The following is a 27,464-nucleotide window of genomic DNA, read 5'->3' on the forward strand; positions in this document are numbered from 1 at the left end:
AGGAACAACCATAGCCCTGTGGGATGCGTATCATTGTTAGCCTTATCCTATGGGGGGAGGAGTAACTCAAGCAAATTACACCCATAGTAAATGGTGGAGCCAGGATTTAAATTCAAGTCCCTGGGCCCAGTGCCCTAAATTGTTAGCCTTTATGGTTCTGCCTTGGTGACAAGGGAGTAACTCCCCTTGCTCTGTCACATGTCTGTTGCTATCATGGCCCCGGCTGAGTCTCCCTGAACCGTGGGGAGTTCTTGCTTGATTGGCCCTGGACATCAGGCAGCAATCCTCCGCTGATGTCCTGCAAGCGCAGGGCCAGGCATGTGGCAGCAACTCGTGTATGTGTTTCCTCTTCTGTCATGGACTTGATTTCTGGTCAACTGGTGCTACTGTCAATGGTGTGTACTGCTATTCCTAGTTGTCGAAAATAGTTCCGTGCCCATCCGTAGGAAAATGTTGCCTTTTCTGCCATCTCAGATACACAGAGCCTTCATCCGGGCCCTCCTGGGATGAATCTGTGATCAAACAACTAAAAGGTTAATGGCTGACACAACCCGAGTCCTCCCTGCCCCCCTCCCCCCGAATCACTCCTGACCTTTGTCCTGGGTCTGTTCTGATTGTCTGGGGCCCAGCCGGACTGGTTGTTACATATTTTGAGGATTTCCTTCTAATCTGTTCATTTCTGATGCCATCCAGAGCTTTTGGGACGTGCCCTCTGCCTTGTGGCATCACCCTGTTGTCCTCTTGAGAGAGCCATAGAAAGTCAGCTAATCATCACTCATTAGCTGATTCTGTTCTTATTTATCTTATGTTGCATGGTTCCAGGTCGTGTAGAAGGAGGTGGTAAGTTTCATGTAGGTTTTGGAATAAAATTGTTCTCTCTGGTTTAGAGGCACTTTCTAGAAGGAGCTGCAGTTGTTGCTGCTGCATGTTTGTTCCGTTTCAGTCTAAGATGCTTCTGTTTCTGTCGTCCCCAGCTGTGTTCACCAGCCCTGTGGGGAGCCGGGCAGCTGTGCCCCATTGCTGCTTGATCATGCGGAGGTGGTGAACTGTACCTCTGAAGGCCCAGGTCACATGAAGTGTGCTATCACCTGTCAAAGGGGATTTGCCCTTCAGGTCAGCAATGGGCAGTACCTCAGGCCCTTGAAGGTGAGTTGGAAACCCACGGTCATCAGGACCAAGTTCCTGGGGAGCGAAGGTTCTCATGCTCCTCTCCTGGCCCGATCGTGGAAGGGCAAGTGTTTTTAAGTCATTTGAAAGGAACAGCGAGGACTCCAACAAAGAAGGAGAAGCATGGCTTTATAGAAATGGCTTTATAGAAAGGAACATCTGAGCATGGGCAGGTCCCATTACCTAGGGTGTCAGTTTCTCGCCAGGGCACCGGTAGACTGGAATGCTTATTCCATTCTGCTCCCGTGTTCTGGTCTTCCTGTCAGAAAACACGGTCCCCACCTTTGCCTTCAAGATGAGAATGCCACAGTTTAGCCTCACCCACAATTTGCAGGCAAGCTACATTGCCGTCAGCTTGTCTGTGCTTCATTGTCTGACCCCCAGCCCTTCTTACAACAAGGCTGAAGGAAAACCGTCTGCATTTCTTCCCTCTGTTACTGAGGTGGGGATTCTATCATGATCCTAGCTTTGACTGAACGTTCCAAGTTTCTACAAGCTACCACAGCACCATTTCCAGGATTTCAAGGTGATTTGGAGGTAGTAGAACTTCTTACTTACGATCATGGCTCGGGAGGCAGACCTGGAATGAAATTTTGGCGCTACTGTTTATGAGGTGTGTGATTTTTAGGTAAAAACAAACAAACACATAAGCAAAAGAGACTAACCTCTTTAAGTTTGTTTCTACATTTGTAAAATAATTAGAACAGAAGTATTTATGTCATTTGAGTTATTATGAAGACTAGAAATAATTTAAGTTTCTAGCAAAATGACAAGGCTCCTGACACTCTATTAAGTGGCCATTATTCTGAGCGAGAGGATGTCTTCTAAACCAAAAATTTTGTTTTCCCTCTTTCCTTTAGAGAGCTTTCAGTTGTCTACAGAACAGAGCAATTTAAACTTGAAATCTGCCATTAGAAAACACGATCATAAGATAAAGAAAGGATGCATTAGGCACGAGATAATGGTACTTTAGGAAAGACCCAGAAAGATGTGGCATGAGGAAAAAGTGGCAGTATGATTAGTAGATATCAGTGGTTTGTAAGGGCAGATTTTTTTTTTTTCCCATCTTGTACCAGTTGACTGCATGGGAGATTTTCACTGGCTTAGAGATAGAATTTAAAGACACCATCTTTGGTTTCACATGGCTTAGGTTTTGTATAGAGACAAACAGTTTTAATAAACCTTGAGGCATCCTTGGTCTATGAGGCTTTGGTGGAAATGCGGAGCTCTTATCACCTACCTGTTCTTAACCCAGCTTAATTTGCATTAGAAAAGAGACGGAAAAAATGAAAAAGAACAACACCAACAAACAAAAAACGTGGGGACTGAATGCATTTGTATGATAAATAAAGAAAGGGAGAGAAGAAAAGACAGTGTTTACAATGCATTAAAATTAGGAGCAACTTCCAGAGAAAAATGGACAATACTTCATGAAGCCAGGAGAAAAACCAGGCGATATATGCAGCATTTGAGAGACGTTTTTTCTATATGATCCTCGTGGTTTGAGCCAGGCTCTCAGGCTGTGATAAGTGTGTAAGGGGCAGAATCTGGGTTGGGGGGAGGAAGGTGGGGGCTCACTCTTCCCCAACCATATGGTGGAGTCAGCTCTCCAGATGACCTGACCACTCGTGTCACCCGACACTGGCCCCACTAAGGAAATTATACAATCCCGGCTCGTGATCACAAGACAGTGGGGATATTTGCTTTTTGTTGACACAGGCACTGAAACTAAACAGAAAAATGTGTCTGGCTTTGAATTGGGTCCCTCTGGCAGGGAGCAGGGAAACACTGGGAAGCAGTGAGTGTCAGGGGTGACAGGTGCTTCACCAGTCATTTTACCTTTGGCTTTGGCCACTGTGGTCTCCTGGCAGGATGGCTGGCTGAGTCACAGATTCACCCCCACCCTCTCTGACCTTTGGTAACCTATTGGCTAGAGTGACTGCTGTGCTTTTTCCCAACAAGCTATGAGCTTCCAGGTCTCTCAGTGCCTGCTCATTCTGTTCCCCACACCCTGAACACTTTCTTCTCCCCCTTTCCCCTCTGCTCCTGGGAGGTCCCACTCATCTTTCAAAGGCCAATTCCTGTGTCACCTACTCTGTGAACCTCTCCCTACACGCTCCCTCCTGCCCAGGGATGGGCAGTCCCCCCCAGCCCCCATAGAGAAGTCTCACTACTGCAGAACAAGCACACACACAGACACACACACACACACACACACACACACACACACACGATATTGCTGTATTCTTTACATATTTATATTTTCTTTGTTTTTGGTCCCCGTTTCCTATTTCTTTCATTTCATCATTTCCATTCTTAATATTCTCTCAAATTGTTGTGGAGGGGGGTAGGATATAACAACTACAAGTGTATCTCTTGCATTTTCCTTTCCTTCCTTTGTATCTCTCTCTCTCTCTCTCTCTCTCTCTCTCTCTCTGTCCCCCCTTCTTTACATTCTTCCCCCTTCAGATGTTTTCTGAGCCACTCCTACATCTATGATTCGTTCTGCTGGTAGATTATTAGCTCCTTACCAGTGTCTTGTTCCTCTAAACATGGTGCAGAACCTGGCCTTCCCAGGTGCTTAATAAACATCTCTTCATTTGTTTAGTGGTGATGAACTTGAGGGCTGCCCTTCAGGAAGGAGAGGCCCAGGGAAATGGCTGGAATCTCTCACATTTAACCACAAAGTTTGGAAGGTGCCTCAGCGGTTCTTAGGTATCATGCACCATTCTCATTGGAGGTGATTGTGTTCAGTCACACCATCAGTTGGCCTATCAGTAAGGGTCCGAGCAGGAAACAGATGACATGCTTGAAAGTGGGCAATTTGAGAGAATTTCGTAAGGAGATGACTCATAAAGGTGGTGGCAGGATATAGGGAAGTTCCAAGGAGATGGCGCAGTACCCAGGGTGAAGAAGCTCGGTCATCACCCCTAAGCCTGGAACGTTACTGTGGGGAGCAGTTAGAGAACCCACCGGAAGTGAGCACAGGAGCTGTGTGGGAAGGGCTGCCAAAGGCTGGAGCCAGCCTGCAGCCATTCCCTAGGGAGGGAGCAGGAGGAATAAGCACCCTGACCTCCCCTTCCTCCCTGCCTCTCCAGTCTCCTCCCAGTGTGTCCTGGGGGCTGAACCCAAGCCAGAGTCAGAGGTATGAAATCCACAGGGGCCAGCGTCCCTGGGCACAGAGCAGGGTGAACAAGGGTAGAGAGCCAATCAGGAGGGCAGCCAAGACCTGGCTGGAGGAGCATCTCCATTTAATGATTCTCTTACACAAACAGGCGCCTTCCATCAGCAGCATACCTGGGTATTGTGACTGTCTATTCAGACAATAAGGCATAAAGATGGAGACAGGCAAAAGAATGTTTACCTGTTTGGAATGTTTGCACAAATAATCACTGGGAAACTATTTCGATAAGCCTTTTGATGTGACTGTGACAGAGGAAAATTCTGTTTCTAGAAGGACATTCTGCTCACGTGTTCCTCTGGGCACTGGGACCGGGCGGTGGGCTGTGTGCCCCTCGACTGTGGCGTCCCCGACCCGTCCTTGGTGAACTACGCAACCTTCTCCTGCTCAGAGGGAACAGGCTTTCTGAAACGTTGCTCAGTGTCCTGCATCCCACCGGCCAAGCTGCAAGGTATTGTGTGTCCGACCGGGAAGTGTATGCGGGTTCCCTTCAGTCCCCCTCTCTTTGGGGGTGCTTTGGGGATCGTTCCTTCGCCCCAGTACTCTTCCCATTTGCTCTGCTGTGCCACCCTCTTTCTGGTCATACCACCGAAGTCCCCCAGCCCAACACCATTCTTTGTCTCCACGACCTGGAATTAGCGCTGGCTCAGGAACTCATTCACGACAGAAATTAAGAATTTCCCCAGTTTTCATTTGAGTGTAGGTCTTCTAGAGTCAAGTCAACAGACAGTTTCCTGATAATAACGATAGTAAAGATACACGTGACCAAGCACCTTTTTAACTGAATGTTTACAATACCATCCTACGAGTTAGATGCTTTTAGTTCTATTTTATACACAAGAACACAGTTACGAGACTCGTTGCTGGTGGTGGTGCTAGTTAGAAGATGAGGAGGGACCGGCTGTAACTGACCCACACCCTGCTCCTTACCTCTTCTCAGACTTCGGTATGCCTAACGATGGTGTGTTAGAAACACAACTTCCTGAGCTGCGTGCTGACACATCTGGATTTAAAAGGTCTGGGGTGGGCTGGTGATGCAACTCTGGGAAGTCCACGCATTGCAACCTGGAGAAACCATATAGGCATGTGCTGTGGTGTTTAAGCATCGAGCTTTGCCTGAGTTCAACCCCTGCCTCTGCCTCTTCCTAGTTTGGGCAAGTTACCTAAACCCAATTTCCTCACCTGCAAAACAGGGGGTCATAATGGTATGTGTTTCACAGGGTTGCTTGAGATTTGAAATTTACACAAGTTAATACGTGTAAAATGCTTAGAACAGAGCCTATAACAAGCACTATAAAAGGGTAATGTATTATTATTATTATTATAATGCTTTCCAGGATGCCGTCATTGCAATATTTTTATTATTTGTAGTTAGGAAGCGATTTAATGATTTTGTTATTAGCCCTTCTTTCACTGAGGTCAAGAAATAGTTATCTGACCTCTATTCTGTATAATAGGTCACATTGGATGTTCTCTGGGTAAAAATATAGAAACAGCTGACCTGAGATTTTAGAGAAGTTGCCTCACAAAGTATAATGCAGCCTCTAAGAATTCCAATGTGCTGTCAGGTGTGGCTTCTTTCCGCTCCTGTCGTACCTCTGGACTCTATTCTAAGCACCTTGTGCTTCTCTTTCCTGGAGTCAGGACTGAGCCCATGGCTGACCTGTCTTGAAGATGGGCTCTGGTCCCTCCCCGAAGCCTACTGCAAGCTGGAGTGTGATGCTCCCCCTGTCATCCCGAACGCCGACTGGCTCCTGCCACGCTGCCTGCAGGGCCACCACGATGTGGGCTCCATCTGCAGATACGAATGCAAAGCGGGCTACTACGCGGCGGGAAGTACGGAGAGTCAAGTCAGGAAGTAAGTTGGATCGTCGCTGGTCCTTGCTGTTCTCTCTACACGCGCACCTTGTTCCGATGCCCTCTTGGTAAATCCCAGACCTTTTTGGGGGGCATGATATTAAGACCTTCGAGGTTGTTCATTGCTTGTTGTGTTTGTTTGATTTTCTGCATCATCTCTCTTTACCTGCACAGGTGTATTCCCCACTCATGACAGACAGGTTAACCTACTGTGCTTTCTGTAAAGATATTCTTTCCCATAAGAGATCCTGCAGTCTCACCTAGGTGCTTTCTAAAAGAATCTCTGCCCTAACTGTTGTTGTCTTTTAAAGTAAGTGTTAGGAGCCCCCCAAGTATTACACATGTTCCCCACATCCACCTGTGTGTGGGAACTTCCTCGTCAGGACAGTTGGGGGCTTATGACGATGGCTCTGGGAGAAACTGCCTGGGCTGTTCCCCAATTCAGACTGTGTGATGCTGGGAAGGGTTCTTTTTCTGCCTCAGTCTTTCTCATCTGTAAAAAGAGCATGAAAGTAATAATATTGGTAGGGCTGATGTGGGGGCTCCATAAATTAATGTGTATCAAGCATAAGATTCAGTAAACATTTTTATAGCAAAACACGCAGTCTGTATTCGCTATTAGTATTGTTATTAGTCTGCTTTCTTCTTCCTGGGCTTTTGTGTACATACTCCCAGAAACCAGAGTGCTGCCTTTCTTCTGAAAGTGTGGCAGATCAGAAAGAACAAAAGCTTTACAGCATATTTAAGAGGAAGGGCTTTGAAGAGAGTCATGCTGAGGTTCAAATCCCAGTTATCCCCCCTTTATCTGCTCAGTAAGCTCAAGCAAAGGTACTTCCCTCTTTGCGTCTCAGGCTCCTCTGTACATTGGGGATACTGCCCACATCAGTGTTGGGGGAGAGGGGATTAACCGAGATAACACACATCCAGCCTAATGTCTGCCTTGTGCCAACTGCTCAATAAATGGCTTCAGAAAAAGAACCCTTTTCTGAACAGACAGAAAGCTTTCAGAAAAGGAAACTCCTTGTACTCAGTAAATAGTAGCTCTTCTTTCCCTGCCATAAATTATGTCAGTACGGGAGAAAATGAGATTCATTTCTTATCCAGGACTTCATTAAAAGTCTAACCGTAGTAGGTGGTTTTTTTTACGATTTTTTTTTTTTTTTTAAACTATAAATCCTAGCCAGAGATTTATCGATGATGCCAGGAGATACAGACTTGACTTGTAAGTGAGAATTCCCTAAGGGAGCAGAAGAAAATCTGGAGACTTACTCTCTGGTTCATATTCACCCTTCTCTGGTCAATACCCAGCCGTCTTAACGTGGGGCGATTGAGTCTGGCTTCACCCAGGGCCTAACACTCCAGAAAAAGCCCAGCCTCACAGCTGAGAGGGGGAGAGGCAAGACCCCCTTCCCCCTCCTAGCCCAAGACAAAAGTCAGGATGATTGGAACATGAATGATACTCATGAAACATTTATAGGAGGCAGCACTCTGGTTCAGTAGATTCTAGCAGGTCTAGTTAACCTGCACAGCTTTTGACAACCGAAACATATTTGCATGTGATTTTCATAGCATCTAGATTAATTTGCACAGTCACATGTTGACAGGCAATGAGTGTGGTGTCATCTTGAAGTGGAAATGGTCTTACAACTAGCCTGAAAGCTGCTTTTTTCCGTTCTCTTCTTGCCTTCATTTTCACATACCTGAACCCACCTCAGATGTCTGCAGAACAGTGCAGTGAAAAATAATTGGGGGGGGGCGGGGAGTGGGGGGAGAGAAAAGTCTCAGGAGCAGGAAGAATCAGGGGTGAAGGGATATTTCCAGCTCTCTCGGCCCAGTGAGACTCCCCCCCAAAACTGTGGGGTTTCTGCCTCCCCTGCGTCTCCACCCCAGGCAGGACACACAAGGACCTTTCATGGGCAGAACTTTTCTGGTTGAGAAACCTGGAAACTTGCATCACAACCTCAGCGTTGGTTTGGGCTTAAACATTTACATTCGCAAGCACCGCGTTGAGGACAGATTCAGTTATTTACCACACTGTGTAAACTGATTTAAATCTTAGTTTATACCTGTTTACATAGCAGGCGGCGGGTTGGTAATCAGAAGTTTGCAAGTCGAGTGTAAATCACTGTCACTTGCCCCTGTGTTTACGCAATAAACTATGTCAGCCTTGTTCTGTGCTTGGTGGAAAGAGCCCAGAGTTGTACAGATGGAGCCCTCAGCTTCTTTCTAGGACATGCAGGCAGGAGGAGAAGAAATTAGGAAAAGCAGGCAGGGAGATCCAGACTGAGTGGGCACACACTAATTTTATGCAGTTCTAGAAGTAGTGGAAAAACCCCCCTGATGGTCAGATTCACAGCCTGAACAAAGTACTCAACTTTCGCATCCACAGTGGAATGGGTGGTAATTATTTCTACCGAACAGTGTTGTTTGGAGGCTGAAAGTAGGTAATGTACTGAAAGCCTTTCACAAACTATGAAGTTGAATACATGTCCTAGATATTCCTTTTTGTTCGTCTCTTTTTAAAAGTAGGAAACAACTACCACAAGTACCTTATCTGCCTGCTTCTTCTCAAGTCCATTGTTTCAAGAGAAAAATATAAGTACTGGGTCTGACTTTTCTATCCAACCTGTCTAAGCTTTGTCCCATTCAACGAGGGGTTGGCTAGGAGGGCACCGCTGCAGGTGGCACATCACCTGCCTGCTCTATGCCAGTCTTGGGGCTGGAGTGCAGAAACATACATGAATTAGACCAAGACTCTGGCCGCAAGGAGCCCACAGCCTCCACGGTCTCTTCCATGTGTGTTATTTCTCCTGGAAGCAGAGCGTGGAAGGGGATGTGGATACAGGTAGGCACTTCCTCCTGGCCCCTGGATTCCCTGTCCCTCTTCCTGGAATTTGAGGGTGGCTCTGCCCACACTGAAAATAATCCCCGAGGATAGGGAAATGCAGTGGCTGAGTCCTAGGGTAAGGACTTTGACCTTGAAATCATAGCGGATGTCAGCATCACCCAAATGCCCCCAATTCCCCAGAGGAAAATTGAGAAGGAGGGTAAATGGATGTTGGGCGGCAAAAAAATAATCAGTAAAACAGAAATAAATGGCTCCCATCTAGTACAGCCGTAGGATGGTACAGCCATGTCATGAAACATCCTACTACCCTTAAAGATGTTTGGAGGAATATTGAAGACATGGGAAAACGTTCACTATACAATCAATGCTAAGTGGATAAAAGCAAGAAAGTAGTTGTTATAAATGGCATGGTCCCTATTTCCATATTAAAAGTATATTTTTATCACTTTTTCAATTGCTGCAATGTTTATGATATTAATAATCATAATCTAAGGTAGGTTTATAGGGAATATTACTCTTCTTTTTCTGCTTATTTATACTTGCTACGTTTTCTAGACTCTGTAATGAGGTAAATGGATAAACAGTTAAAAACAAGATAATGAAGTGCGCTATAAAGAATAGATTATAGCAATCTGTGTGGGGGCAAAGAGGGAAAAAGGACGTCTAGGCAGACCTTTCTAAATAGGCAAACCAAGAAGAGACCAGCAGCCCAAGGCAGTAGTCAGAAGGGGGCGTAGCCCTTCCACCCCGTGTCCAAATCCTTCCAAGTTTTGGGGACAAGCACCGTCTCTTACTGGAGGCCTGACCCCTCCTCCCTACCTTCCAACATATCACCTCACTCTCTAGAGTGCACGGGTCGGCCCACAGGTGTGCAAGCTGCAAGCCAGTCCCATTCTCCCCTTCTTATTGTCTCAAATGAATTCCTCCACCTTTGCTCTGGAGTCCATCTCACCTCTTTCAAATTGATCTCAATCCATTTACCTTCTCTCTCCCACCTCGGAACCCTCTCTTCCTCTCACCTGGTTACTTCTCTGTGGCTGTGCTCTGGCCTCTCTCGTGTTCAAACGCAAACACCCAGAGCCTTTTATTGAGCCACTGTCCCCTCCAACTACCGCTCTATCTTTCTCGCTCCCTTTTACAGTGAAACTTGTTGAGAGCATTGTCTGTATTTACTGCCATCCTCTCTGTCCTTCCCGTTGACGCTAAGGTTTCTACTTCCGTCCCCGCACTAAAGCAGAGCCTGCCATGGACCTGCCTGCTGCCGATGCAGTGACTCTTCTTGGACTTCCCTGTTTCATGGGAATATTTGCCTTATGTTGTGGTCACCGTGAGAGAGAGGATGGACCCTCCCACCTAAACTTTGGATTGGATGTTACAACTAATGGTGCCATACACAGACCAAGAGAGTATGAAAAGGTTTATTACTCGCATAATGAGGCTTTCTGGGGGGGGGGGGAAGAGAGAGAGAGAGAGAGAGAGAGAGAGAGAGAGAGAGAGAGAGAGAGAGAGAGAGAGAGAGAGAGAGAGAGAGAATCAGAATCTCAGGTTGATCTTCAAATGGCTCGAGAGACCAGGGAAAGGAGTCTGGCCTGGGGTTTCACGGTGGTTAGGGAGTGGGGCTGCGGTGAGGGTTCCTGTGTGTTAACAGGACCTGGCATGGTTTGAACTTTCTGCTGGTGCCAAAAGAGGAAGCTCCCGGGCTTTCTTCTGGGCCTGCTCGTTTGTGGGAGATGGTAGGGCTCGAATGCTGTCAGAAGTCAAACATCAAAAATGGCGTCAGGCTGTTTATTACAGCACAACTGGCTCTACCTTCCTTAAAACTCTTCTGCCTTAATGCTGTTCCATCTCACTCCTTGATTTTCCTTCTTCTTTGCTGTCTCTTCTCAATTTCCTTTCCAAGCTTTTTTGACTCTGCCCATTTCTTCAATGTTGGAGGTTCTCGGAACTCACTTTCTCTCTTGCTCTGTACACTTGTTAGAGCTGAAGTCCATTTACCCCCTCACCTCGACTACCATCCACGTGCTGACGATTCCTAAATTGACACTGGCCCTCTAGACTCTTCCCGTAAGGGCCATAACACCCACTGGGACAACGGCCACTGGATGTAGCCACTTGGATACCCCACCTGCATCTCAAACTCTTTACTATGCAAAACAGAGCCTATTATAATCTCTTTCAAATGTGTACACCCTTCTGTTTCATGTGGTTGGTTTGGTCCCAAGAACCTGCACATAACCGGACTCTTCAGCGTCCCTCACCCTCAATGAAATCAGTCATCATATCCCATCGAGTGTCATCATCTACCGACTCGCGGATATGCTCATTTCTCCCTGTCTGTGCTGCTCCTTTTCTATAATAGGCCACTATCATTTTTCACTTAAACTGATCTTTAAATTGATCACTTAAAACTTCACGTTAAACTGGTCTTTCTGACTCCAGCTTTCCACCCTCAAGGTATCCACCACTTTGCAGCAAAAACGATCGAACACAAACAAACAAAAAAAAACCCTCAAGTCCAATTATATAATATTCCCCTACATTAACTGAAAGACCGATCTTTCTGCCATTTCATTTAGGAAAAAAACAGACACTTAAAATAGTTTCAAGATCTTGCATGATGTCCCTGGACCTCGCCTACTTCTCCAGCCTCATCGCTCACTGGAGGACCACTTCCCTCTGACTGTCACACACAACTCCTCCTGTAGCTTAGGCTCTGATGCTACTAAACTTCTTTTATTTCTTCATATGTGTCATGGCTAGCATGCCTCTAGGCCTGCAAACGTGCTCATGGCTAGCATGCCTCTAGGCCTGCAAACGTGCTCATGGCTAGCATGCCTCTAGGCCTGCAAACGTGCTCATGGCTAGCATGCCTCTAGGCCTGCAAACGTGCTCATGGCTAGCATGCCTCTAGGCCTGCAAACGTGCTCATGGCTAGCATGCCTCTAGGCCTGCAAACGTGCTCATGGCTAGCATGCCTCTAGGCCTGCAAACGTGCTCATGGCTAGCATGCCTCTAGGCCTGCAAACGTGCTCATGGCTAGCATGCCTCTAGGCCTGCAAACGTGCTCATGGCTAGCATGCCTCTAGGCCTGCAAACGTGCTCATGGCTAGCATGCCTCTAGGCCTGCAAACGTGCTCATGGCTAGCATGCCTCTAGGCCTGCAAACGTGCTCATGGCTAGCATGCCTCTAGGCCTGCAAACGTGCTCATGGCTAGCATGCCTCTAGGCCTGCAAACGTGCTCATGGCTAGCATGCCTCTAGGCCTGCAAACGTGCTCATGGCTAGCATGCCTCTAGGCCTGCAAACGTGCTCATGGCTAGCATGCCTCTAGGCCTGCAAACGTGCTCATGGCTAGCATGCCTCTAGGCCTGCAAACGTGCTCATGGCTAGCATGCCTCTAGGCCTGCAAACGTGCTCATGGCTAGCATGCCTCTAGGCCTGCAAACGTGCTCATGGCTAGCATGCCTCTAGGCCTACAAACGTGCTCATGGCTAGCATGCCTCTAGGCCTGCAAACATGCCCTCCCTTCTGCCCAGCGCTCTCCCCAACGGCGACCTTCGCTTAGCTAATTCTGCTCTCCTGTGTTTACCTGTTTACCTTTCTCTAGGAAGCCCAGCACATCTCCCCTATCTGTAGGAAGCACTCCTCCTGTGGGCTTCCACGGTTCTGCACGCAGAACCTCCCTGCCAATATCCTTTAAGTCACTGAGCAGAAGTGGTGTGGTCACCTGTCTATGTATATTCTCCCATAGACCATGGATATTTGTTGAATATAACGTGCCCAATGGCTACTACAGTTATCGCTTGCTTATTTACTCAATAGACAGTTTCTGAATGGATGAAAAGACTGAATTTATAAGAAAAATCATGATAGAATTTTGACGTTCAAGTTGATGCTAAAAATGGTAAAGGAAAGAGGGGTATTTTCCCCAGGAAGTACTGGAGCTCTATTTCAAGTGCTTCAGAGTGGAAGAGCACTTCTTAAAATATGTGTGTATGTTGTTCTTCTAGCAATTGTCTTGGCCACAAAGAAGGAATGGATAGTCTCCAAAGACAGTTTTAATTTTATTTATATTCAAGCAACACTTAAGCTTGATTAGCATAACTCTGTACTAGTTAATAATAACAGAAAAGGGAGTACACCTCTTAACAAGCTCACCAGAACAATAGTTCACATATATTAGCATCACCTAGGGAGACTTTTACAAATATGAATGTCCAGCTCACACCCCAAACCAAAGACATCAGAATCCCTGGGGTGGGCCCCAGTCATTAGTGTTTCTGTAAAGCCACCTAAGTCACGCCAGTAAGCGGCCCAAATCAAGACGCACTCACTAGTCTAGAGGAACTTTTGTTCCTATAAGAACAATATCAGTCATGGGATTTTGACTTTCCTAAAGAAATCCAGAGTAATGTGTGTGTCTTTCAAAATTAGCGTAGCAGCATTTTTGCATGCCAGAGTTTTACAGGTCTCTTTGGGGTTTATTTATTTTTGGAGATAATAGAAAAAATACAAACAGAATTGTCACTCCAAAGAAACTATAAAACATAGGTAATCTCCGGAGACCTTTCTTCTTCACATTTTCTAATACCTTCTCTCCAAGCCCTTTCCTTCTCTCTAAGCCCTTTCCTTTTCTCCATGCAATTTACTTCCTCATACACACCGTCACAAATCACCCTTTGTTATTTCACGAACCTGACTTCCTAAGAAGATCAAATAAATGTGTTGAACTTATATTTTATAGAAAAGGCCATGTTATAGTATGGCTTTCACACACTCGCAGTTACCTTTTTCTCGTTAGCTGTTATCTTTATGTGTGACGTTAGGTTAACTTCATTAGGGCCCGTAATGAATTCGACTTCTAAATTTTTCCAACCTCCTAATTTTACTTAGATAGACTCTCATTCTACGAGTCATTCACCAAGATGCCACCGGAAAGGTGCTTAGTCATCAGACCTTCTTGAGAGTAATTGTAAACGGCCATTCTTTCTGAGGGTCACTCAGGCTAGCAGCTTTTTCCAAACATAACTCTGTTTAAGTTCTATAAACACAAACGTAGGTCCTGACGGCAATAAATAGGCCTCATATTGCGACTATTTACTGTTTAACAAATGTTTGGTTGGCAAACCCCTCCTCTGGGGTTTGTCTGATCTGACTTAGTGGGAGGGCCTGGGATGGCCCTGGAGCTGGACGTGCACGTGGGACCCATCTGTACACACACAGAGAGATCATTTGTGTGGCAGAGTTAAAAAGCATAAGGTCTCAGTTCTCTGTTGAGTTAATGATCATGTGACGATGATTCATCCCTTGTGCTATGTGTGCTAAGCGTTTTACATATGTTACCCCATTTGCCTCTCACGACACTACTAGTGTTATTATATAATAACAGTATTATATAATATATGCTATAGTAGTATATAACTTGACATAATACAGTAATAATACATTTCAGTGTGTTGCTATCCCCATCACCGATGAGGAAACCAAGTGTCAGCGAATGGTTAAGTAGTTTTCTCATCACTCAGTCAATACACGGTATTAAAACCATTCTGACTCCGAAGCCCATACCTTGGTTAATAAGACTTTTGAGCTTGAGCAAATTACTTCATTTCTTTGGGCCTTTTCTTCCACATCTGTAAATAAGAAAGAAAGAAAAAAAAAATCTTGAGTGACTTCCAGCTCTAGAAGTCTATATTTTGTATCTTAACAGAATCAATGAGAAGAGTTAACACTTTGGTATAACATCATTGAGAGAAGTGATACATAACAATTTATTACTCCCAAGGGATAAAAAAAAAGAAGCAGTGATATGTTATAAACACAAATACTACACAGGCATGATCTTAGTGAATGATACTTTAGGTTATACTTGGAGAACTTCTGGCCTAAATGGATGGCCAAGGTTTTATTTCCTTCCTCTCGATGGGATTTGGTCAATTGTTCTCCATTCATACCCAAGAGGATTGGATCTAGGTCTTCCCTGAAGACAGAATATTGGGAACTTTTTAAAGATTTCTAGAATTGGGTTTAACAATTAAGCACTTTCCTAAAACTTCTAAAGAACACAATTTAGTGAAATTGCTAGAAAAGCTTTCCTTAGTCCAAGTATTATCTCTTGGCTTAGTGGTTCATTACAGACGTGCTGGGTCAGTGAGATCTAAATTTTAATCCCAACTTTGCTATTCATTAGCAATTTGACCTCGGAGGCCATTGAACTTGAAATGAAAGAGGCTGAGGGTTGGACAATTTGGGCAGTGACAGTTAGAGATGGAGAAGGGGTCCCAAACTTGAGTTAGGTGTTCAGACCTGGGAGCAGGGCATTATTGTACCTGCCAATTTGGAGACCTAAGAAAGTCCAAAGTTACAAGTGAGGGGTAGGGCTTATAATTAGAACTATCCACCTACTTTTAGCAGTTAGCTGGTTTCTCATTCTAACAGAGAGGCTCTATTTTACCTGGGAGAAGAGGTTTGTCAGGGGAATTTGTTTTTTTTTTTAGACAGGGAAGAATGGAAGTCCAAAGCCAAGTGGGGTGGTGCTGGGGACACGAGTTCCAGAGAGTGGACTGGGCCAGACATCGGGAGGCCTGGTGTTAGAGAGTGCAGACTGGCAGCGATGGGCCGTGGACTAGCCACGCTGACGTCAGCCTGCCCTCCAGTTAGGAGACTGGCTTGAGAAACCAGGCCTGCAATTTGTTCAGAAGAAACTGGCATGACATCTGGAAGTGCTGGTGGTTCTATCTGGAGTCAGTAGAGGACTGTGTCTTTTAAAATGGTCTCGGTCAGTACTTCTCAAACTTGAACGTGCGTAGGACTCACTGGAGGGTCTCGCTACAATGCAGATTCTGACTGAGTTAGTCTGGGGTACAGCCTGAGCGTCTGCATTTCTACCAAGCTCCCTCGTGATCCCCATGTGGCTGTTCCAGGAAGCACACCGTAAGCAGTAAGGGGCAAACCTATATTTTGAGTAATGAGTCTTCTGATTTTAGAAAACTGACCACGTGTCACACAAAGCACTGAATCAGTCATGCTTCAGTTTCCCAATCTATGGAATGGAAGTAATGTGGTTACTCCTTGCCCTTCCATCTCCTTTTTAGGGGTATTTTATCTGGTAGGACTTTGAGATACTCCATACAAAGGTTCTAAGTCAAGGGAGGTTGTTTATCTGCAGCTCTGTTGGTGGGAATACTAGCGCTTCCATGTTGTGACTTACTCGTAGGCGTGGTGTCAGACTGCTGGTGCCAATCTGTGCTCTGCCCTGAACCCGTTCCATGACCCCAGGCAAGTTATTTTACTTTTCTAAACCTTACTTACCTCATCTATAAAATAAACAGTTATACATCCATTGAACCAATGTTTATTATATGTCTGATATGTCATAGACACTGGGGATATACTACGAAATAAAGTCTTGCCCTCACCAAGTTTACATTCCAGTAGGACAGAGAGGCAATAAATGACTAAAACCAAAAAAAACGAAAATAATTACAGCATATATATTCTATGAGAGGTACACAGGTGCTTCAATTAAAAACTAAAAACATTGCAGGTGTAAAATAAGTTTGCTTTGGGGAGGGGAAACTTATTCTTAGAAAGAAGAGCCAGTCAGGAGAAGAGGAAAAAGAAAAATATCATAAACAGAGAGAATGGCGCCAACGTCCTTTGTAGGGAAAGAACTTGGCTGTGTGTGGGATTCTAAGTCCAGTGTGGACGAAGTGCATTCAAGAAGGTGGATGGGGCATAGGATGAGGTCAGAGAAAGTGGGGCCAGATCACGCAGGACCTCGGGAGTGAGAAGTGAGACTGTGTGGATTTTCTTCTTCATGCAACAGGAGGCAATGGAAATGTTCTAAGCAGGAAAATGACAGGATCTAATGTATTTGTTTTTATGAAATATCCCTCTGACTGGTGTCTGCTGACTGGTTAGGAAGGAATCCAGAGAAGTGGGGTGTCCAGTTAGGAGGTGAGAGATGGACACTTGGGCTAGCACTCATGGTAGTGGAGATGCAAGAGGCATGGGGACAGATTCCAGAGATCTTTGGGAGGTAAAACTGAGAGAACTTGCTGATGGATGAATGTGGTCATATGGGAGCTTGGGAAAAAAGGTAAGGTTGAGAGAAAGAGTATGATCAGTGTTTCAAATTTAAGCAACAGGGGAGATGGTGGTATCGTTGACTGAAATGAGGATAATTGAGGATGAGCATGTCTGGACATAAGGGAAGCAAGAACTCAGATAACAGTCGCCCTTATCATGTAGGGTGGGTTTGAGGATCTAATGATGTAGATATATATTCTTCTGCACTGTGCCTACCGCTTACATGCTCGATATTTTGTTGTTATTCTGTTATTATAATTATTCATAAGAGTCTACCCGTTGGAGACACCAGACGCCCTGCATCAGTAAAGACATGATAATTCTCTTGGAGTCAACAATCATACTTTTATTTTCTCCAATGGAAAATAAATATTACTTTTGAAAACCTGGCAGTGGTTTGAGAAAGATGGGTTAGACACGCATGTGGGCCTCAAGAAACATCAGTCAAACTTTCGGCCAAGTTTTGATTACAAGATCTTTATTTCTGGCAATGATGTCAGAATCAGAAAGAGCACAGCTGGATTTTCAGCACTAGGTGGATACCACAAGTTCTGGAAATTGGAGAAAGCATCTTCTAACTTGGAAATTGGGATTTGTCTGAAGTAGTTAGAGGGAAAATAAATACAAACTCTCTTCTACCCCAAGCCCCCACGATACCCTGTGCCCGGTCAGTTGTCTGTCCTGTTCGGTCTTCGCTAAGCATCCAACCTTTCGATCAGGGTTGTTAGGTGGGTGATTTTTCTCTCTGATATCTACACCTATGGTTTGTTTTTGCTAGCAAAGGAAAGTAGCCTAGATTTTATTAGTTTGCCCACCTGTCTATATGTGAAAACTGCTGGCGAATTTAAAAATATAGAATGCTAGGCCAGCCCAGTAAGTTTGATTCGATATGCCTGCCAATCTAGGTTTTTGAAATGGTTCTTCCATCATTGGTCTACATATATCATTTGGAAACCAGTGGTCTAATGGTCGGGGTGTTATGTCATGGTTTCAAGACTCTGAATTCTATGCTTGCTTTTGCCAGTGACTTGCTTGCTGTGAGGCATTGGGCAGGTCACGTGGTTATTAATGTGCAGTTTCCTGTCTATAGAATGAGATAGGTTAGCCCCCCTTACTCTACTGGGATAAAGAAGATATAGGAAGCTGATAGTCAGCGAGTAGAATGATTCATGTGAAAGACACTTGGCCTAGACTATCAAAGAAGCCTTGGAATCCCTGTCCCGGTGAGGGCCTGCCAGAGTGCATTGGTCTTGTACCCGATGCCGTCATTCTTTGAAATGTAAACTTACTCACTTCATGGCTTCAAAGTGTCACTTGGCTCTTAATTCGTACACTTTATGAGAAAGAGTCAGACCATTGTGAATAAACCAATTTTATTTTCCGTTAAAAACTTTAAAAGGGTCAGGGGTCACTCCTGAATATTACCAAACTGGAGGAAGCAGCCATGAGACCACTGAGGTCAGAGTCCTGCCATTGCTATAGGCGTCAGTCCCCTTCCAGGGCCTTGTGTGGGAACAAAATTTCCTGGAGGTGGGAGGATTCCAGGACACTCTGATTCCTGCCACAATCCCTTTTAGAGCAAAATGGCCAGAACCAGCCCATAATACTCAAGTGCTAAGCTCTGTGCTGTGGGATCTCAGGGTTAGCACCATACGCAGGGATTGGCAGGCATGGATGGAGCCAGTGGGACAGCCCTTGCTATTGGGCCTGAGGAGCTGATGCTTTGTGAGAAGTCTGAAGGGGGAACCTGAAGTGTCTCATCTGATGTTACGACGTGCAGATGCTGTGAGAGACTTACGGAGAGGTGGCCATAGGAGGCCATCCCCGTACGAGAGAAAAGAAACTGTGAGGGGAATCCGTGAGGTTGAGCAGGCATAGGAACCCCTGCAGGAAGAAAACTGGATTTCCCAGGGACCAGGACTCTCTCCCAGCCTCTCCCTGCTCCTGCCTGCAGTGCCTCCTGAGGGGCCCAGGGGCACCAGTGAGAATTGTGCTGCTTCCCATCCGACCTACCAGCATCTCCACCCCCTCCACCCCCCACCCACACACACACCTATATTTTACTGGTATTACTAGTGATTTGTAGCACAGACCTATCATGATGTCTGGATACCACCCACAACATCCAACTCACTCTTCTCCATCCAAGTTTGATCTGTCACCCCTCACCCCTGAGGTTATTAAACTGGCAAGGAACTAGATGAAATCGGCATTCTTGAATAGCTCTTCACTCTGGGCAAGGAAAAGGAGGACTGTTTCCATGGCTGAAGTGTTCCAACCAATTCAGAGAAAAATACCACATGAAGTCAAAATATTATCGTCCTGGCCAAGCAAGGGTTTTCCTTTATAACTATGCTGACATGCAAGGTTTTGCAGTCTCGTCTCTCCCCCCAGTATCAGTGGTATTGTCTGCCCTCTCCAGCTGGGGGGTGTCAATTCAGAAGAGGTAGGGGAAGGGTTTCATCTGTGGGAGGCGGTCAAAAGAAGAGAGTCCCTGGGAGGATATACACTCTGTACTGGGAACAAGGAGTGAAACATCCAGGCCAGGAGAGGGACAAAAAGGAGCTTCCGTATAGTAAAAACACCTTCAATGAAAACACATTTGGGGAGGTATTTTAAAATGACATCTTCCATTAGGGAAAGGAGGCAGGTACTAAAGAGTACATAGTGTGTGATTTCACTTATAGAAAGTTCAAGAACAGGCAAAGCTTATCTAATCTGATGAAAGTCAGAATAGAGTGGGTTGCAGGGCGTGGGGAGGTTTAACTGGGAAGGAACACCCCGGGGAGTTTCTGGGGGGCTGCAAACTCTCTGCATCTTGATCTGAGTGGCGATTACCCAGGCGTGTTCACATGTGAGAATTCCTTGAGCTGTACACAAAGATTTGGGTACTGTTGTGTATGTAATTTATTACTCAATACACAGTTTCAAAAATGAGTCTTCTATTTTTACCACACTGATAGATGTAGCATCAGGAGAAAGGGCATCTGGGAGGCTCAGTAAGGACAGGTGATACTAATATGAAAAGGAGACTGCAGAGCATAGAAGGGGCAGCTCATCCTGACACAGTGGAAGCACATTGGCTATAGCAGCAGGTCAACGTGGGTCCCAGTCCCGTCGGCAGCTTGTCCTGTGGATCGATCCTTAAGCTAGCTTTTCATCTCTCTCAGGCTCAGTGTCCTCCTCTGAAACGTGGATAGTATTGGCCTTCAACTGCTGTTTGGGAGATTCAATGAAATTATGTATGTCTTGCCAGACACCCAAAATACCGCTCAAAAATAGTGTTTCTTATGAACAGAGAGTAGATATACGTCCACATAAACTGTGATGGTGAAGAATTCCGGTCATAAAAGTCAAATTTCTGTCCTAAAATATTCCTGGGACTAAAGGTGTGAAGAACGATTTAATAATCAACTAAACACTCCTTCACTTAGTTCTAAGTAGAGGTTGTTAAAATACGTTAAACTATTAAAATTTATTTAAATTATTTCGAATCAAACACAGTCTGTGCTGTAGGGTCTTGGGCAAAATACTTAACATCTCTGAGTATGTTTCTTTATAAAATGGGAATACCAACACCATTTCCTTAGGGGTATTCTGATGATTTAGTTTGTTAAAATATGTGTTGTGCTCTTCAGTGTGTCTAACACACTGTGAATTTTGGTTGAATGATTCAATTTGGCAAATAATTAATGCCTAATATAAGCCAGATGTTGTTTTAGTTTCTGTGAATTAAAAACACAAGAATAAGCCATAATCCTTGCCTTCAGGAAGCTTCCAACCTAGAGGGAAAGATAGACATGTGCACATTTATACTAATATAAAATTAGAATACTGGGGAAATAGACAGGAAGTATTGTACAATAGCAGTCAATTCAAAGTGTGTGGATGATGGGCATATTTAAATTTACAAAGGGCATCATGACCTTGGAAAATAGCAATTTGAGGCCACTATGTGGTTGAGTCAATGGCCAAAGGATTATTTCTGTTTTAGAATCACAAGCTTATCTGTACTCAGGAATGTTTTGAATCAGAAGTAGATGCATTGAAACAGCAAAATGGAAAGCACCTTCAAATTGGCAGTGAGTCAGAAGGGGAATGGAATAGACTTTGAAGTATCAACACCTAATTCTGTTGATTGCCATCTACCTCGAATGCAGTCTGTCCGGTGGGAGGCCATGTCCGTTCATGAGAGTGAAGGGCGAGTTTTCCAGGGCAGCGTTGAGTCATGTCTCCTTTGAGAATGTGATGAAAGCTATGAATGCTTTCCAAGGAAAAAATGGACTTGTAAACAAACAAAATGACCATGGTAATCTCCAGCGAGTTATTATACAAGTTCAGTCTAAGAGTCTCTGTTTTAAAAAAAAATTCAGACTCACACTGCTGCATCTTCTCCTCTCTCTGGAGAACCAGCAGTAACGGCAACTTCACCATTCCATCACCATATTAACATTGATGAGCCTCAGATCACTTCTGGGGAGTTCCTACATGTGACACCTTCTCTGTCCCCCATCCTCCCCATCACTTACATGTGAGACTTCTCCAAGATGAAAGGCTTAAAGAAAACCTAACTCTACATAGTCTAGACTCTGTGCTGATACTTATCAATCTCTCGTGAGAGTAATATATCAAATATTACTATACACCAGCTACGACTATCACTGCTATTAAGTGTACATTACTAGTTTTACTTCCATGACTTAGAAATTAGACTGGAGAGATAGGACATCTGGCTAGCAAGAACCAACCGCCCCTGCCTATTTGCTAATTCTTATCACATCTCACTAAGAATCCAATCTTCTTCCATGACCTCCTTGAGGGAGTCTGATGAGTTCTTATATTTTATGTCTTATCAGCAAGTTCCTGAAGATACAGTGCCTGGAGGATGGAACCTGGGAGCAAGGCCGCTGTGTTCCAGTGGAGTGCGAGCCCCCTTCCCCTGTCTTTGAAGGCATGTATGAATGCACCAATGGCTTTGAGCTCAACAGCCAGTGTGTGCTCAACTGTAACCGGGAAAGTGAAAGGGTAAGGATGCTTTGAACTTTGCTTCGCATCAGGCTGTGCTCTAATCTTGATGACCAATCCAAGAACGTTGAGTAGAAATGATCTAAGTGGATACCAACAGGCAGAGCCTTACTAAGCTGGGATTCCGACAGGAGGGAATGATACTATTTGATAGGGAATTCAGAAGATATCACGTTTTGGAATATTTTTTCAGAACTCTCTCTTGGATAAGAAGAAAAACCTGATAGTTGGGTATCTGGGTACGTTCCCGAAAGTGCTAGGATTCTGATTTGGCAAAGTGATTTCCTCCCATGAATAGCCACTGACCTAATAGCAGGAATGCTGGTATTATATTCTTCTGTAGAACCGAGCCCTGGGCAGACACATGAATTCTTCAGCAAAGGAAAAGCTGAAAGCTTGGTTTGACTATTATTCTCTCTAGGATTTTGGCTGACAAAGTCCGAAATGAAAACCACAGTCTTATCGTGGTTATGTGACTAAGATCAATTCTATTTTAGAATCTTTTCAAGTAACACACGCATACATGAGACAGGAAGTTAAGCAGACTTCCTGGGCAAAGATCAATGACCTTGACTTCTCTCCTGGCTCATGTCTTTATCTCAGTGTCCAGCACTCCAAGATAAGCACTGCAGGACAGATATGAAAAGAATATGCCATGAATGAGACAAACACATCTGTTTGCACTGATTATTTATGCACTCACGAAGTTGGCCATATGAATGGAGAGTTATCTATAATTCTAAAATCTCACTTGCTTGGGTTTTGTGAGTTAGTGCTATTCTCTTGTTCTACGTTATTGGAGGTATGAAGCCAAGAGTTATACAAACCAACAAACAGGTGGAGAAAGGCAATAGAACTTTGGTGAAACCAAAAGTAACCATGGTGTGTCCATCCAAACAGAAAGGTCCAACACAACTTCAGAAAAATTATGACTTGGTTTCACTGGATCAAACTCATCTTGAAAAAAGTCTGATATTTGTCACAAATAGCATTTGCGTGACAGTATGGATGAATCAATGCAAAACAGCACCATCTGGAAAAAAAAAAATCCCAAAACATCTCAGAATGCACGGGTTACAGTTGATAGCTCATCCTCATGTTATAGCCAAAGGAAAACACATTGTGAATACATTTCATTAATGACAAAATTGCTCATAACTCCTTCACATCAAAAGAGCAAATAATTGTCATAACTTTTTAAATTTGTTTTGATCAGTAGCAGCATAGTGTATTATTTCGTTAGTGTCTTTTAATCTAAGTTCTAGAAGTGGGAGAATGTTACCATTTGATCAGACCATTTTCCCCGCCTCTGAATGAGGTTAACAAAACAAGAATGAAATGTTCTTTACCTTTAACATTCTAGCTCTCCATCCTATGCACTAAGGAGGGGCTGTGGTCTGAGGAATTCAAGTTGTGTGAGAAGCTGCAAGGGGAATGTCCACCACCCCCGTCAGAGCTGAACTTCGTGGAGTACAAGTGTGAACAAGGATATGGGATTGGTAAGTTCAGGAAGAGATGCTGAATTCTGCTCTCAAGGAATCTTCTCATTAGATCTGTCTGGATCTCAAGTCACTGTTCTCCCTGAGAACTGGATGGAAATACTCTTAGCTGCTTCAGTAAAAGTGAAATGTACGGCAAATTCTTGCTTTCTGCTCTTCCCAATGTGTGTAATGTTAGTACAGTGGCTGAACCATTTGCACAATGTCTGGCTGTGTTTCTCACTTCGCTGCAGGCTGAAAGCGGATTGGTTGGTGGCAGTTGTCCTTCCAAGAGGAAAAGTGGGAATGTGTAGTCATACACCACACATGTGCTGGGCGCTTCGTTCGTTCCCTCTGCAGTTGTGACTAGAGCAGAGAGCTCTTGGAAGAGACCATTTGAGATTGCATTTGCTTGTGTTGCTCGGCAGCGATTCTTTCTCTACAGAGGACCAGGTTCCAGAGCTTCTGGGCAATTTCTGGATCAAATAATTGCAATTAAAGGTCTCTGTGGCCAGAGCTGATTGCTAGTGATGCTGACTCATCTTTGCCCTGGCTGGACCATAGCATCATAGTAAAGAGGTGCTGTTTGTGGAAAACCTTGTGAGATTAACCCTAAATTCTGAACTCTGCAAGAAAGAAGTGATTGCACGAGTCATTCTAACTTGTGTAATGCCATGGGTATAATTTAATGGGAAAGCTCGTTAGTTTTGCAGATGGTTCTTTACTATCTTCAAGTTGCTCTTTGCTCGGAAATATCTTGCAGTTAGGCGTGTGGTTAAGGTGCTTAGACTATGCCTCTTGAGTGGAGTTTCATGAGCAAATATGCTCATCTCCCCACCCTCTACTTTCTATATTAAAATGTCAGGCACTCACATATATTTAGTCCTTAAGGGGCTTGTAGCTCTTTGAGTTATTATACAAGTTAGCAAAAATCATCAAAATGGAGATAACGAGAGCTGAAAAGAAACTTGGAGAACATTAAAGCTACAGGTGAGGAATAGAGAACCCAGAGTGTGCCTCTGTGAATAGAATTTTAGAAGACACTTGGATTCCATGTACAAAAGAGTGCAGCAAGATTTTCCTTCAAGAGGCCAACACATAGCCAAAATCTCTTCTGATTTCCCATTATTTTCTTTTTTAATCATATAGTTTTCTTGGCTGTCAGCGTAATGATCTTCACTGTAGCAATAGGCATTATAAATCTGCCTTCATAATTCCTGGGCCATTTTTATCTCAGGTAGTAAAGTTCTTAGGTAATAGATCCTGGGGTTATATACTTCAGAAGATCCTATAAGCAGGAAGAATATTAAATGTACTTAAGAGGCATCAACCAATCAGGATAGATTTTTGGCAAGCCAGAGTCCAGGAGTGGGGTCTTGGAGGTCTGCTGGACCGAGACTTACTCTTTTAATTGCAGTATCATGCAGAGATTCATGGATTCCAAAAGAGTCCTGGACCAGACGGGGCGGGGTGGGGGGGCACTTGGGGAATAGGTGTTAACGTGGGCAAGTGGCTCCTTACGAATTCATGTAGAAACTATCAGGCACATGGTAGATGAATATCAGTCCTGCCGATAACCACGATAATCGTGACCTATAACATAGAAATTGCTCTTGAAAATTCAAAGCTATTGATTCCAGGATGAAAAAGACTGAGATCTCGAAAGTTCACTTGTACGCTGTAAATTTCTGTTCCTGCAGGTGCAGTGTGCTCCCCATCGTGTATAATGCCCCCCAGTGACCCCGTGATTCTGCCAGAGAACATCACTGCTGACACTCTGGAGCACTGGATGGAGCCCGTCAAAGTCCAGGTGAGGAAAGGGACATTTTTTTATGTGCCACGGGCGTCAGACTGCTGAGCAGTTCTCCACTGACAGCTGACGCCCTGGAATAATTTCAGAGCCTTTCAAAGCATCCGTAAGTCAATCAACCACATAGAATCATTCCTAGACAGAAGGATTTTACAAAGAAGGACAAAGAGAGTGGGAGAAAAAATGATGGTCCACATACAAAGCAAATCTTAAAAGACAATCTAGAAAGAAGACTCAGAGACATAAAGCATAATAGTATAGGTACAGGAGTCTATAGCGTTTTGTGCGTCTTTCTATTCCTAGAGCCTTTTCCGGTGCCACACACTTTGTAGGTATCGTATCAGCCCTGGTTGAATGAGCAAAGAAATTGTTGTAGCACTATTTTCGACTTGAAAAGTCAATGTATATTTTTCCCCCAAACTGGGTCCATTTCAGCAGCTTTGTGTTGCTGTGTGTCGTCACACCCTCATCAATTTCAAGCTGCCCGTTCCAGAGAGAAAACGCAGGCAGAATACTTTTTTCTCCTTAAGCCAAACATCAAACTATCTGGGAAAATCATTTATCCAAGTTATGATTGTGAGCACAATAACAATTGCAGAAACCCTGTAGACCTTGGAATAAAAAAAAAAAAAAATGTGTTGAAAAAATGCCGAGATGTTACTCCTGGTCGCTGTCATTCATCAGCTGCGTAACCGTAGACCGTTTAACCTTCCTCTGTGCCTCCCGGTCTTCGTGTAAAGGAGGCATCATACGTATCTCATCAGGTTAACATGAGTATCCGATGAGAACCTGCAGAGAAACCCTTTTAACTTGGCGCTGAATGCGTGCTACCCTTTCTTGATCAGTTGCTGTTCTTACTGAAGACGGGTTGCTTCCCTCACCTCTGCCTGCTCTTCTCCTCTGCAATGACACTGCCTTGCTCTTTGTGACTTGGGGGATTGGCTAAACTATGTGGCACCTGTGGGCAGTTTGCAATATCCTTAGGAGCTCTATTAGTTAAGTGGCATTCCTGAGACTTGTGTCAGATTTCTGTGTGGAAACAAAGTGAAATCATTCAGTTCGCTGCTTCCAACAGTGTAGGGGAAATGAGGTAACTCACAAAATGAGCCGCATCTTCACTTTATAAAAGTACTTTGTCCCCCTGTCCCCCCGCAAAAGAAAATAAATCCCAAAGGTCAGAATTTCCAAAGTTAAAAACATAATTAAGAACATTTTCATTTGTTCCTGTAGCCCCAAATCAAGTATTTTTTTATGCCAAAAGGAAACCAAGGGTTAACCCAATAGTTACCACTAGTTATCATAGAATGGCTAAACAAGCCTGGATTCTCTCAGCTCTTTCCTAGATATTCTGAAATTAAGGAGTATTGTTTACAAACAGTGCCTACATAGGATGCTTCGTTTGTAGGAAATTGAAACTTCATTGTAAGAGAAAACCAAAAAGAAGTCAATGGAAGCAATAGAATGATGATGAGGTTATGGATCTTGTGCTCCTGGGTCCTTAGAGAGGCAATTGGGTACCAACGGTACATGATCTCATGACGTCTGCCATTTGGGGGCACTCAGTGGCTCTTGAGGGCTGGGGAATCCAACCTTGTCCTCATAAATAAGAAGAAATGCCTCGTAAACCCAAGCAGTTTTAGTAAATGAAACTCTTCATGGAGTAAAATCCTTATTGCTAACAAATTGATTTATTTGGGGGGTTAACGTATATTGTACTCAAGCTTAGATTCCGGTGTCCTTAAGAATCACTTAGGCAGTTTGTAAAAGGAACAGACGTGGGTTCCACCCTTCACAGAGGCCAGTGATGTGTGCCTTCGAGCACGTCTTGAACAAGCACCACTGTTATGCTTTGAGAAACATGGCTACCGCAAAATAAAATCCTGGCAACACGAAAATTTTAAGTACCCTCTAAGCACACCTATTTGGAGCATGGCTCATTGGGTTAGTAAATGGCGAACAACTATTTCATGCAAACCTCTGCTAACTCCATGCTTCACATACCTTTGT

The 27,464-nt window shown here is 44.4% G+C and overlaps 1 protein-coding gene across 1 annotated transcript in view; it reads left to right on the top strand.

Annotated features, from left to right (window-relative positions):
• Positions 1-27,464, top strand: part of PAPPA2 (pappalysin 2) — a 219,805-nt gene that overhangs the window by 148,113 nt on the left and 44,228 nt on the right. The window contains exons 15-20 of the mRNA XM_074322117.2: positions 975-1,146; positions 4,622-4,799; positions 5,993-6,206; positions 22,001-22,169; positions 23,533-23,668; positions 25,348-25,457. Coding sequence (XP_074178218.2) covers positions 975-1,146; positions 4,622-4,799; positions 5,993-6,206; positions 22,001-22,169; positions 23,533-23,668; positions 25,348-25,457 — 979 coding nt within the window. The remainder of the gene's footprint in view (positions 1-974; positions 1,147-4,621; positions 4,800-5,992; positions 6,207-22,000; positions 22,170-23,532; positions 23,669-25,347; positions 25,458-27,464) is intronic.

Source organism: Rhinolophus sinicus, chromosome 11 (genome assembly GCF_057876585.1).
Source record: "Rhinolophus sinicus isolate RSI-liver-muscle chromosome 11, RSI-T2T, whole genome shotgun sequence".
In the NCBI taxonomy this organism is placed as follows: Eukaryota; Metazoa; Chordata; class Mammalia; order Chiroptera; family Rhinolophidae; genus Rhinolophus; species Rhinolophus sinicus.